The 12,375-nt window shown below is 61.3% G+C and overlaps 1 protein-coding gene across 1 annotated transcript in view; it reads left to right on the forward strand.

Annotated features, from left to right (window-relative positions):
* The window catches only part of ENG (endoglin), a 31,255-nt gene that overhangs the window by 6,816 nt on the left and 12,064 nt on the right, over positions 1-12,375 (forward strand). The window contains exons 2-3 of the mRNA XM_084899696.1: positions 3,588-3,730; positions 12,127-12,267. Coding sequence (XP_084755822.1) covers positions 3,588-3,730; positions 12,127-12,267 — 284 coding nt within the window. The remainder of the gene's footprint in view (positions 1-3,587; positions 3,731-12,126; positions 12,268-12,375) is intronic.

Raw genomic sequence — 12,375 nt, forward strand, 5'->3', positions numbered from 1 at the left:
GTAGGTTGTCAATGGTCCTGCTCATTGGGGAGTTCTGAGAAAGACGGGAGAAAGGAGTGTGGAGGCCTCGCTAGCGGCCAGGCCCAGGGGTGGGGTCTGACCAGGGGCTGGGGAATGCGTGCGGGTACCATTGGGCCCTGACAGGAGCGAAGGTGGCTGGGTGGCTGAGGAAGGAAAAGGCAGGGAAGACCTGCCGTGAAGGGTCCGCCCTGGCGATTCAATAGCCACAGGCCACTTGCTGGGCACAGGCCCTTCCCATGGGCCCCTCACCTCGCGGACACACAGCCTAGAAGTGGGTGCTGGGTGCTGGAGCCGGGCTGTCCGGGTTCGAATACAGGCCCTACCACTGAGTCGCTGGGTAAACTGGGGCTCATTCTTGCCCCTCCCTGAACCTCAGTTTCCTCGGGTGTCAGTTGGGTATCATGACAGTACCCGCTTCGTGGGCTGCTCCGAGGATCAAATGAATGAGCTCATGGGTGCATGGCCCAGGGAGCATGATGGAAGCTGTTTTGCAAACGGGGAAACTGAGGCTCGGCGATGTCAGGCGTTTGCTCGAGGTGACCAGCTTGTTCAGAGGCAGAACTGGGATTTGACCCAGGACATCTGACTCCGGAGGTGCTTTTTCTCCAGATGCATTATCATCTGTGGCCTCCCGAGGTCCCGGGGTGGCATTGGGAAAGCCCGGGGGTCAGGGACCACAGGTACTCGTGGCTCTTGGTCAGGGAGGAGGAGGAGGGGGGCAGAGGTGGGAGGGTGGCTCCCCAGTTTCTCCCTCGGCAGCGGTCACCCCGGCCCCCGTGGCGCCTCCTCCGCGCGGGTCCCGGGAGGCCCAGCGGTTTCCCTTGGTGCCAGGGATTGTTCTCTGCTCCGTCTGGGCCCGCCTCCGGCTCCAGGAGACAGGCCCGGGCGTCACACTCCCTCCTGTCTCCCCATTCTCGTCTGCGGGGTGGGAGCGCCGGGATCGAAAAGGCCCCGAAATAAATGGGCCGCTTATCTGATCTCCCAGGCTGGCCGTTATCTGATCATTACATAATGGCCCCGCTGACGGCATGGAGGGGGTGGGGCAATCGGCAATCTGGGAGGAACTGGGGTTCCTGGAAGTCTGGGGAGGGGGCAGGGAAAGTCCGAAGGGGAGGAGGAAGGCGCTGTGCTAATCTGCAGACCGACCCGGGTCCTGCTCCTGCGGGGGGAGGTGGTCCGAGGCTCAGCCTGGTCCGCCACGTGCGTGCGGCTCCCGCACGTTAGCCTCTCGGGCCTCGGCCTCCCCATCTCAGAGGAGGGGCCTGGACTAGGGCACAGCCAAGAAGGGTGTTCAGTGATTGGGAAAGGGAGAGGGTGGGGAGCTCCGAGCGGCTGGTGGGTCCCAGAGGGTGGTGCCACAGTTGAGTCCTGAGATGAGGGAGTTGGCTGGCCTGGCTCCCCAGTCAGACCCTCAAGGAGTCCCTCGCCCGAGGCCGCCCTCCTCCCCCACCAGGAGTCCGTCCTCCAGGGTAAAGCCCACTGGGCAGCTGTGATCAAAGAGCCACGGTGCTCTTCCCCGTGTTTTCTCTTCTCGCTGTCCTCCCACAGGCAGGGAAACCGAAGCCCCAAGTGGGGACTCATTCACCAAAGCCACTGGCTGTTGGACCTGAGGTTCGCACCCAGGGCAGCCTAGCTGCAGGGACCTTGTTTTGTTGTTGTTGTTGTTTTTAAATTTTATTTATTTTTTATAGAGAGGAAGGGAGAGGGCTAAAGAGTTAGAAACATTGATCAGCTGCCTCCTGCACACCCCCTACTGGGGATGTACCTGCAACCAAGGTACATGCCCTTAACCAGAATCGAACCTGGGACCTTTCAGTCCGCTAGCTGACGCTCTATCCCACATGTGTCAAACACAAGGCTCGCGGGCCAAATCCACCCCGCCAGGCCTTGCAATGTGGCCCGCACCGCGCTGTCATCACTGCACTCCGCTGTCAGTTTATGACATTGTCAGTTTATGACTGTTCAGTAAACCATTCGGCCCGCGATTTAGGCTGGATTTTAGATTTTGGCCCCTTCTCTGATTGAGTTCGACACCCCTACTCTATCCACTGAGCCAAACCGGTTTCGGCGGGACCTTGTTTTTAACCAAAAGGCCGCATTACGCAGGCTGCCTGGAGTCCCTGGCGCAGGACAGGTCCAGGCAGGGCCCATGGCCAGACGTCCCCTCCCCAGCTGCTGCTGGGAGATGGCAGCCACCTGGTGCGCCGAGCCTGCCATGGGGCTGGTGGTCCCATGTCCTCTCTGACTTCTGCTGGATGGTCCCATGTCCTCTCTGACTTCTGCTGGATGGTCCTGATGTCCTCTGACCTCTGGAGGTCCCGGTGTCCTCTCTGACCTCTGGAGGTCCCGGTGTCCTCTCTGACCTCTGGAGGTCCCGGTGTCCTCTCTGACCTCTGGAGGTCCCGGTGTCCTCTGACCTCTGGAGGTCCCGGTGTCCTCTCTGAGCCCCCGGCGGGCGGCGGAAAGGTTGGGGGGGGGGGGCGGGCAGGCCGAGCGCTGATTCAGAAGAAGCCTCCCTGCTCCCCGCTCTGAGCTGGCGTCGGCTGGACGGCTGGACGTGCGACCAGTCCCTCCTCGCCCAACTTTGATCTCCAAGAAAACAGGAAGTGAGCGCGACAAGATGGAGACACAAACTTCCAAACAGTCTCCCCTCCTCTGTCCTCCTTCCCTCCCCGGAGCCCCCCTTCCCCGGCACATTCCTCAGGACGAGGTGTGGGGGCCTCATTTCCTCTTCCTCCTCTGCGGGTCAGGGTGAAATTCCATTCCCTTCCCTCAGGACCCGGCTTCCGGGCAGCCCCGTGGCAGGCTCCTGCCCGCCCTGCCCACCGCCCGCCCGCCCACCGCCGCCCTGCCCACCGCCGCCCTGCCCACCGCCCCCCTGCCCACCGCCCGCCTGCCCACCGCCCGCCCTGCCCACCGCCCCCCTGTCCACCGCCCCCCTGCCCACCCCCTGGCCTACCCACCGCCTGCAGTCTGGCCGCCCTCTGCCTCCCCCCTCCCTGGGGACCAGGCGCTCAGCCCTCCTTGGCCCATGCCCCCGGCCCCCTCGAGGCACAGGAGGGGAGTTCTGTGTTCCGATCTCAGCTCTCACCTTCCTGCGGCGGGAACAGGACTGCAGGCTGGGGTGTGCCAACCCGTGGCCTCCCCCGCCCCCCACACAATTGGAGTCGCCAGGGCTAGCAAATATTAATAAAATATAGGGTGCCCCGTGACATTTGAGTTTCAGATAAACAGTGGAAAATTTTGGGATATGTATATCCCAGGCAATATCTGGGCTGCACTCATACTTTAAAACTTATTCATATTTTTACTTACATAGAACGGGGTGTCCTGCATTGTATCTATTCACCTGACACCTAGGAGCACTGCAGCTTCCGGCAAGAGACTTGTCCTTGCGGAGCCTCGGCGGCTTCCTCTGCGGGATGGGTATAATACCCATCGCAGGGTAGCTGTGAGGATGCAGTAAAGCCCGTAGCCAACGCCAAGCACCCGGTGGGCGTTCAGAGAGCGGGCGGCATCGTCACCACCGCTCTCACCGGCCCCTCTCCCCCGTGCCTCCCAAACAGGTCTTGCGGGAGCAGTCCGCTGCAATCTCCAGCCTGTGGACAACGAGGTCACCTACGTCACCAGCCAGGTTCCTGAGGGCTGCGTGGCCCAGGTGCCCAACGCCACCGTCGAAGTTCACGTCCTCTTCTTGGAGTTCCCCAGAGTGAGTGCCGGGTGGCGGGGGCGGGGAGGGACTCAGAGGTCGGCCCGGGCCCGTGGGGAGTCCCTGGGTCAGCGGGCCGAGTCCTCCCCAGGGACCCTGCCAGGAGGGAGGCCTGCCCATCTCACAGGGCAGCGTTGGGCAGGCCTCTGGCCGTCCCCAGAGGCCCAGGCAGGAGGGCCGGGCTGGCCGCGGTCGGTGGAGAAGAGCCGGGGGCGGGGTGGGCCAGGGGATTGTGGCTCCTGCGTCCCCAGCGCCGGGAGCTCCTCAGCAGACACAGCCCCGCTCGGGGCAGCGCTGGCTTTGCAGAAGTTCTCTCCTCCGTGGGGCCTACGACTCCCCCCTGGAGAGTCCTTCTCCGAACACCTGGCCTGGCAAGCAGCCCCTCGCCGCAGACTGGAGGCAGCCATGCCCCTGCCCCCAGAACCCTCCTGCGGCCCACCCCGAGTTCTTCTAAGTCCCGCCTAATAGCACACCTACTGAGTGTTCACTGTGCTAGGTACTGTGCTAGGCCCACTATGTACAGGAAGTGAGTTAAAACCCTGACATCTATTAAATCTCCCCCGGGCCCATCTGGCAGGGTCTGTTATGAACCCCATTTTCCAGAGGAGGAAACCGAGGCAGGCCTAGAGAGGCGAAGCAACGTGTCCACGGCCAGAGTTCACACGAGATCCCCAGGGACCCCCAGCCAGGCCGTCCCCTGGCCCCCAGGGGACTCCGTGTCCGGGAGTCCAGGCTGGTGACCACACCTGGCCCGTGTGGCCTCGGGGCCCGATAGCGACTCAGTGGTGTCACTCAGAGTGAGCTTGTGGCCAACTGGCCCCCGAAACTGTTAGGGTGCCCTGCGTTTGTGCGGTGATAAGACGGTTCCCAGACCACCAATATCGGGGGGCCTGCTCCCCACCGCCCTGCCTGCCCCGAGGACTGTGGGGCTCGATAACCCCAAACTGCAGATAGTGCCAGCACACGGCGTGTGGTTTGCATGGCCATTGTAATTTTTTTTCAAGTTGGTGATGCTGTGGAAAACGAGATTGCCCTCTGCTTGTTCTGCTGTTGGGTCTCCGGGCCTCCTCTGGGTGACAGGGACCCCCCCCCCCCGCTCCCCCCCCCAATCAATCCACAGGGAGCCAGAGTCAGAGAGAGGCCACTGCCAAGCACCCAGGGCTGTGGGCGGCAGGTGTGTGGACAGCCAGCCAGGGCCCGGGCGATGGACACCTCCTGGGTCAGCACAGGGCAGGGGTACCCCGCCGCTGTGGGGTTTGGGAGGGCTTCCTGGAGGAAGCAACCACAGTAAGCTCGTGAGCGAAGGCAGCGGAGGGAAGAGCAGAGGGTAAAGGGGATGCACAGGTGGGGAGGTGGCCGAGGCTGTGGTCAGCGCGTGGTTGGCTGCGGCCGTGGCATGGAGTTGGCCTCGGGGCAGGGCTGGGGAGACGGGACAGGCCCGTCGTCATAGTCGGGAGTTTGGTCTTTCTCCTGAGGGCAGTGACATCCCTGCAGGGCGTGCCGGGGAATGGCAGGTGCCCTGTTACTCACCATCTGAGAGCTCAGGACAGCAGACCCTCCCTGCCCCTCGGCTCTCCCAGAGAACGCAGGCCATGGGCGTCTGGCGTTTGGTTGCGGGTGGGCTGCAGGCTCTAGGACTGCGGGCAGGTGCGCTGGGGGTGGGGGGAGCGCTGAGATTGGAGGGTTCGGGGCTCCAGTCCTGGATCTGTCACTGGCCAGCACCTCGTGTACTTCTCCCCACTCTCCAGTAGACACACATTTCCTGTGCTCAGTATGGGAATACGGGGATCTGGGCCCGGGCCTGGCGTGTGCCCAGCGGCTGTTGAAGGTCTGAGTGAGGAAGGAATGGGGACAGACATGCTTGCTATGTGGCCTTGGTGGCCTTGGCGAAGGGCTTAGGAACATGGCTCTGGAGCCAGCTCGCCTTCCAGTGGAACTTGGGCTCCTCCACGTACGACAGCGCAGCTTTGGACTGCCTCTCCGAGCCTTGGTTTTCCAGGGTGAGACCTGGAGACCCCAGTCCGCCCCCCCAGGGGCCTGTGGGAATCCATGGGGCAGCGCAGGCCACACATGGAGCCCAGGGGCCGGCTTGTCTTTATACCGGCTGCTCTTGGGGCTCCGGCCTCACCGGTGATGACCTCCCGGTGCCCAGCCCGCTACAGAGCAGCCTCAGAGCACATCAGAAATTCGCTGGATCCCGGAGGTCCTTGCCATCAGGTGGCGGAGGCCGGGGCTGAGCGTCTGCTTTCAGAGGGGGACCTGAGGTCCGCCTGCCGGAGCCCCTCCGCCCCCTGGGGCTCCTGGCCCCCTGCCCCGGGGCCTAGCCCAGCAGCCGGTCTCCCTGATCCTCCTGCTGTGACACCGAGGGGCCTGCGGCTCCCTGGGCAGCCCTCCTCCCCAGGCAGCACCCAAGGACGAAGTCCCCGGCTCCCTACCCCCCCCCCCCCGAACCAGTCCTTGCCAGGTGCCTGCTCTGTGCCCAGCCTGAGTTGGGCACTGGTGGTGCCGAGAGAAAGCGGACGTGGGCACTGCCCTTGGGCCACTTCTGGGCCAAGGTGGGTGTCAGCATGGATTCAGTGATGGAATCGGCGATGGGGGCCCCGGGCGGAGGGGGCTGTGGACCCGGGAGGACAAGCACCGAACGTGGAGGGAAGGGGACTCAGGGAAGCGGCTCCCCGTAGCCAGACAGAGAGGGAGGTCACGGGCGTTCCAGGCAAAGGCTTAGGCAAGAGGCACGGGCTGGCGTGGCGATGGTTGATGGATCGCGGGGGTGGCGGCCATCCCAGCCCCCAGCCCCATCTCCCCCGGCCTGCGGGCACGTTCCTCGGGCTGGCACCGCGCCCGCTTTCCCGTCCATCCCCGCGTGGCCGGGATCCTCAGATTTCCTGTGCGGGGGCGGCACAGGAACTTGGCAGCCAAGAGCCTCAGGGAAGAGAGGTCCAGAGAGAGAGGGGGAGTGTGTGCGTTGGGGAGGATTACAGACAGAGGAGGGGGCCGTGGCTGGGGCTCCGTCTCTCTGGGTCCCCGAAGGGCAGGCCGGAGCCGGGATTCCGGGAGGGGGCCCCGGGTCACATCCTGACCCGTGGAGACAGGAAACCAGCCTGGTGTCTCAGAGGTTCCCGTCAGGCTGGCTGGGCTGACCCGCTGTCCTCCCAGCAAACCCCCGGCCGCCGGGCCAGAGCTGGGACAGCCAGTGATTCACCCCACTTCTGGGCAAACTCGGGGAGCAGAGCACGCCCCCACGAGCCGATGGAGCCCGCTGGGCTCTTGCACTGACTTACTCCTGGCCTGAGGGCAGCTGGGCTGCTCAGACAGGGTCAGCAGGGGGGGGGGGGCCCAGGCTCCCCAGAACGTCCTGGGAGGTTGTGCCCTCCGACCCGCCCGGGCCCCCAGTCAGATCCTCTCTGGCCTCTCCCAGCTGGGGAGCCGAGCATCAGAGACCCCTGTTCAAACGCACCGAGCCTACGCCCCAGCGGCACCGGCTCCTTCTCGTCCCGTCCTCCTAGGGGACACCGCGGGGCTGGCTAAGCTCCCCTCAGCCTGATGGCCGTCAAGGTGACCACTGCAGGGGGTGGGAATGGCAGAGCTTGGGCATCTTCACATCGAACACGTGGAGAGAAGGGGTGGCCTGGGAGCCGGGGCTGCCATTTGTACTCTTGCCCCAGGCCTTGCAGGTGTGAGGGGCAGGCTTGGTGGAGGGGCATGGTTTGGGGGTCGGACAGGCTAGGCAGGGGTGGCGTCTGCTCTCACTGCTGTATCCCCAGTGTCCGGGTCAGGGTCATCTGGGAATAAATATTGGATGGATAGATGGACGGATGGACGGATAGACGGACGGACGGATGGACGGACGGACGGATGGATGGTTGATGGATGGATGGACGGACAGATGGATGGATGGATGGTGGATGGATGGACGGATGGACAGATGGATGGATGGACGGACGGATGGACGGATGGACGGATGGCTGGATTGACAAATGGATGGATGGACGGGTGGACAGATGGATGGTGGATGGATGGTGGGTGGATGGATGGATGGATGGATGGACGGACAGATGGACGGATGGTGGTTGGTGGATGGTGGGTGGATGGATGGGTGAGTGAATAATGGGAGAAAGGAGGGGAAGGGCACACATACAAACATTTGCTGCTGGCCATTCCCAAGGCGTTAGTGGTGTCGCTTGTCCTTCATTAGCGGAGGTTTGGGAGAGTTCCTCTGTCCTCTGCCAAGGTCTGACGACGGAGCTGTGCCTCCTTTCTGTCCCCACTGAGAGCACAGGAGCCCTGCTGGGCCCAGTTCGGCCAAATGAAGTGGGGGTGAAAGTGGGGGCGCAGGCTGGCCAGGGCCCTCGGCTGGGGAAGGGAGCGTCTCTCCCCTGGGGGTTCCGGAAGCCACTCCTGTGGCCACTTGGCTGGAGATCACGCCTCCCCGATGTCAAACTCTGGAATCCCTAGGAGGCAGGTTGGAATCAGGGGCCACACTGATCCCACTCCTCCCCGCACAGATGGGGAGGCCGAGGCTCAGAGGGGGTGCCACAGTGAGGTGTGACCGAGGCATGTCCCAGCCCCAGCTCCCTGCGCCCACCGCTCCGCTGACCTCCGCAGGCACAGACCATGCATCTCTGGGGGAACGGGCGGGAGGGATGGGCGTCTGCTGCTCCGTGTAGGTGGGCACCGGACAGCTCACTGTGCAGGCAGAGCCTCGCGGAATCCTCAAAGGTCTATGCACTGGGCATAGTGTTCGGCCCGTTTTCCAGATCAGGAAACCGAGGCCCAGAGAGACCTAACTGCCCAGGGCCACCGGTTTGAATTCAGGTCAGCCTGGCTGTGACCCCGGCCCCTGCCAGCCCGCCTGTCTGTGCCATCTGAGTCTGCCGGGCTGGACGGAGGGACGGCTGGCTCCACTCCGCCCGGCTCCAGTCTGACCCGAGGAGGGCGGGAGCCGCAGCAGCCCCGAGGCTCCGCTCCTAGAAGAATTGCTGGAAGCAGCTTTCTATAAGTGGCTACTAGCGCTCAGGGCCTCCTCTCCGAAATCCCCCTTCCCGCCAACAATGGCCTCTGGGACACCGGCACCAAAATAGAAACGTGGTCGCCCGCCCACCCGTTCAGGGAGAGGCTGGGGCAGACCCAGGCCGGCCGGGGAAGGGGCGGCGGGCCACCCGCCTGGGCTGGCGCTCAGGACTCCCAGGATGCCTCGGGAGGACTGGGAGCGGGAGGTGGGGGGCGGGCGGGCCCCTCTCTTTGCTGTCGGGCTGCGGCGGGGAGGGAGGGGGAGGCCGGACTGCGTGTGAGTGGCCGGTGGTGAGTCAGGGCCGCGGGCTGGAAGTGTTTGCTGTGGAAACCCAGGCCGGGCTTTTCTCGTAACCGGCCGGTCTCCCCGGGCTGGGAGCTCAGAGGGAGACAGCCCGCTTCCAGCATCCCCGCAGGTCCACTCCGCTCGCCGGCTGTGGGGCCCTGGCCCGGGACGATCTGGCTCAGACCCCCCCTCCCCTCCAGCCCCCAGAGCCACAGGGAGGGGCTGGTGACCGCGGAGTGGGGTTTGGGGGTGAGCTCTGGGAGAAGAGCTGAGTGCGGTGGCTAAGGTTCCACCCTTCTCTCCCCTCGTCCTCAGCATGACCCGACCCTGACCTCCACTTCTCTCTTTTTTAAAAAAATATGTATTTATTTATTTTTAGAGAGGAAGAGAGAGAGAGAGAAGTACCGATGAGAGAGAGAAACATCACTCTGCTGCCTCCTACACGCCCCCTACTAGGGATGGAGCCCACAACCCAGGCACATGCCCTGACCGGGAATCGAACCTGGGACCTCTTGGTCCATGGAGCGATGCTCAGTCCACTGGGCCACACCAGTTGGACTCTGCTTCTTTTTTTTTATTTCCTTTATCCAGAGCCCCACCTGATGTTGTTTCCTAACCTTGTCCTATCCCTGTTTCACAGATGGGGAAACTGAGGCATGGGGGAGCAGGGGCATTTGCAGAACAGCAGCAAGAATGTTTTCCTCCCAGTCCAGGGGCTACGCTCCCAGCTGCTCTGTCACCTGCAGTGCCCTCTGCCTGTGGGTGTTCACCGGGGGCCAAAGCACGGACCCCCGGACGGTGGGGTCCGTCTGTTTGCCGTGTCTCAGTGCTCACTCCGCTGGTGGTTTGGGGCAGATTTGGGGGAGAGAAGACAAGGCGAGCTGCCCGGAGGTCTGGCACCAGGCTGACCTGCCCTGGCTGCCTGACTTGGCCCCTCTCCCTCCGGCTGCTCTCTGAGCCTCACTGGCTGCATCTGTAAAACGGGAGAACGCCCACCCGGCTTCGGTGAGAGGGGTGCCTCAGGCTCAGCGAGGGCCGGCCAGGGGGGAGGCTGAGCCACGTTGTGTATGTGAACAGCTTTACTGAGATAAAACCAGTCCGTCTGAGAGGCACGGCTGATGGTGGGCAGCGCAGGTGCAGAGCTGTGCGAGCACGTCCCGTTGTTGAAGCTGACGGTGCCCGCAGTCCCGGTAAGAAGCTGGGTCCCATCGCCCGGGTCCTGGCAGCTCGGCTGTGCCGGCCTCTCTCCCCCCCGCCGAGGTGGCTCTCCTTCTCTCCCACTCACTTCAAGCGGCGACCCAATCCTGGGACCAAATGGCAGTTCTCATACTTATATCCGTATCTCACATTTGACCAAAATAGGATATTAAACCCAGTACTTCATTTCTGAAGTTTAGAATGCATCGCATTTTTGAAAACTGATGAAACGTGAGATTTCAAAAATCAAAAGTTATAAACCCACCCGACAACATCAAGGAACAAAAATTGTGAACTTACACATAAATGTCAGTCGTTCTGCTACAAATTAGCATGAAAAGAATCCTTCAAAAACAAGCTCCCTAAATAGCTCCCTGAAATGAAAAAAAAAGAAAAAAGTGACTTGTGAAACATTGGGAATGGAACGGCATTTGCTCTTTTGTTTTAAGGCCCAAACGCACAAACAAAGAGCGACTAGGGTGTCATTCCTGAGGAGCGGAAACTTTTCTCAGCAAATTTTCCAGCGGCTGAAGCATTCTGCCCGGCTCTGTGACATCATCTGGGGAAATGGCCAGGAGATAATGAGAGGTTAAACACAAAATTTTCCATGGATCTCCGTCTTGCACTCTCTCCCTCGTGTTTGATAAGCTCGAGGAGAGGTTTGGGGTCCGGCTGTGTCTGCGGAGATCCCCAGCTTTTGAGAGCAGCTGGAGTCAGGGTTTCGGTAAACTGGTCCAGGAAGCCTCCCGGTAGAGCAGATGGCCCTTCAGTAGAAGCTTTGCCTCTGTGGATCACCGCGTTCTCTTTTCTCCTTGGGAATAAAAAGGCCTGGGGAAATGTGGCTGGCTGGACAGTGGTGGAGAGGAGAGGCCTGCCCGGGACCACATCCTAAGCTCCGTACTTATTTGTTGTGTGTTCGTGGGCAAATGACTTCACCTCTCTGTGCCTTGTTTCCTCGTCTGTGAGACTAATAATGGTACCTACCTCTTGGGAGTCATTAGATAAAGTACTTAGAACAGTCCTGGCACATAGTAAGCACTATATGTGTTGTTGTTGTTATTGTTGTTATTATTATTATTATTATTATTTTCTGTTGTTGTTATTTGCTGTTGTTCTGGAAGCATTCTAAATACATACACCATGATCAATTAAAAATTTTAATGCAGTACCTATATAAATAATCACAACTTCACATTCTTAAAAATGTCAAGACCATGGTAGTATATTGACAAAAAGAGGAGCATGTTAGTACTTTAATATAAGAAGGTCAGCCTTGCTGGGGTTGCTCAGTGGATAAGCATCGCCCTAGGAACCAGGAGATCACGGTTTGATTCCTGGTTGGGCCGCAGGCTCCATGCCCATCCCCGATAGGTGGTGTCCAAGAGGCAGCCGATCAAGGATTCTCTCTCATCATTGATGTTTCTATCTCTCTCTCCCTCTCCCTTCCTCTCTGAAATGAACAAAAAAATATATTTTTTTAAATAACAAGGCCAACAGGAATATTTCACACTGGGGAGGAGTTGATGCCTGGGTACTGCCGCTTAGGGACAGAGGACAGGCCCGGGTGCCCGCTGGGTCACACGGACACTGGCAGGCCTGGTGCCCAGCAGGCGCTCCACAGGAACAAACCTTGGTCAGGCTCAGTGCGTCTTTTTCTTCACATCTTTGGGTTTGCTGAGACGAGTCCCCTTCATTCAGGCAGCAAGTGTTTTCCTGAGCACCCCTCAGCTCAGGGCCGGGCACCGTGCTGGGCCCAGGCAGGCAGGGCGGACAGGCCGAGTGAAGGCCGATGGGACAGGGGTTGTCACTCCCGCTCTGGGGGGCGCAGTCTGCGTCAGCCTGACTGGCCTGTGTGTGTGTGTGTGTGTGTGTGTGTGTGTGTGTTTCCCCTGCCCACACCCAGGCTCCGGCCCTGCTGAACCTGACCGTCCAGATGTCCAAGCAGAATGGCAGCCAGGCCCGAGAGGTGCTTCTGGTCCTCGGCCTCGACAAGACAGTCTACCTGCAGCTGCAGGCCCCCGGGATCCCGCTCCAGCTGGCTTATGTGAGTTACCCCACACCCCGGTGAATCCTGCGGGGCCCACACAGAGAGAACCCAGAAGGCAGCAGGGCTGGAGGTGAAGAGTTTCAACCTGGAGATGGGACTCAGGCG

This window comes from Pipistrellus hanaki, assembly GCF_964339955.1.
Source record: "Pipistrellus hanaki genome assembly, chromosome: 11".
In the NCBI taxonomy this organism is placed as follows: Eukaryota; Metazoa; Chordata; class Mammalia; order Chiroptera; family Vespertilionidae; genus Pipistrellus; species Pipistrellus hanaki.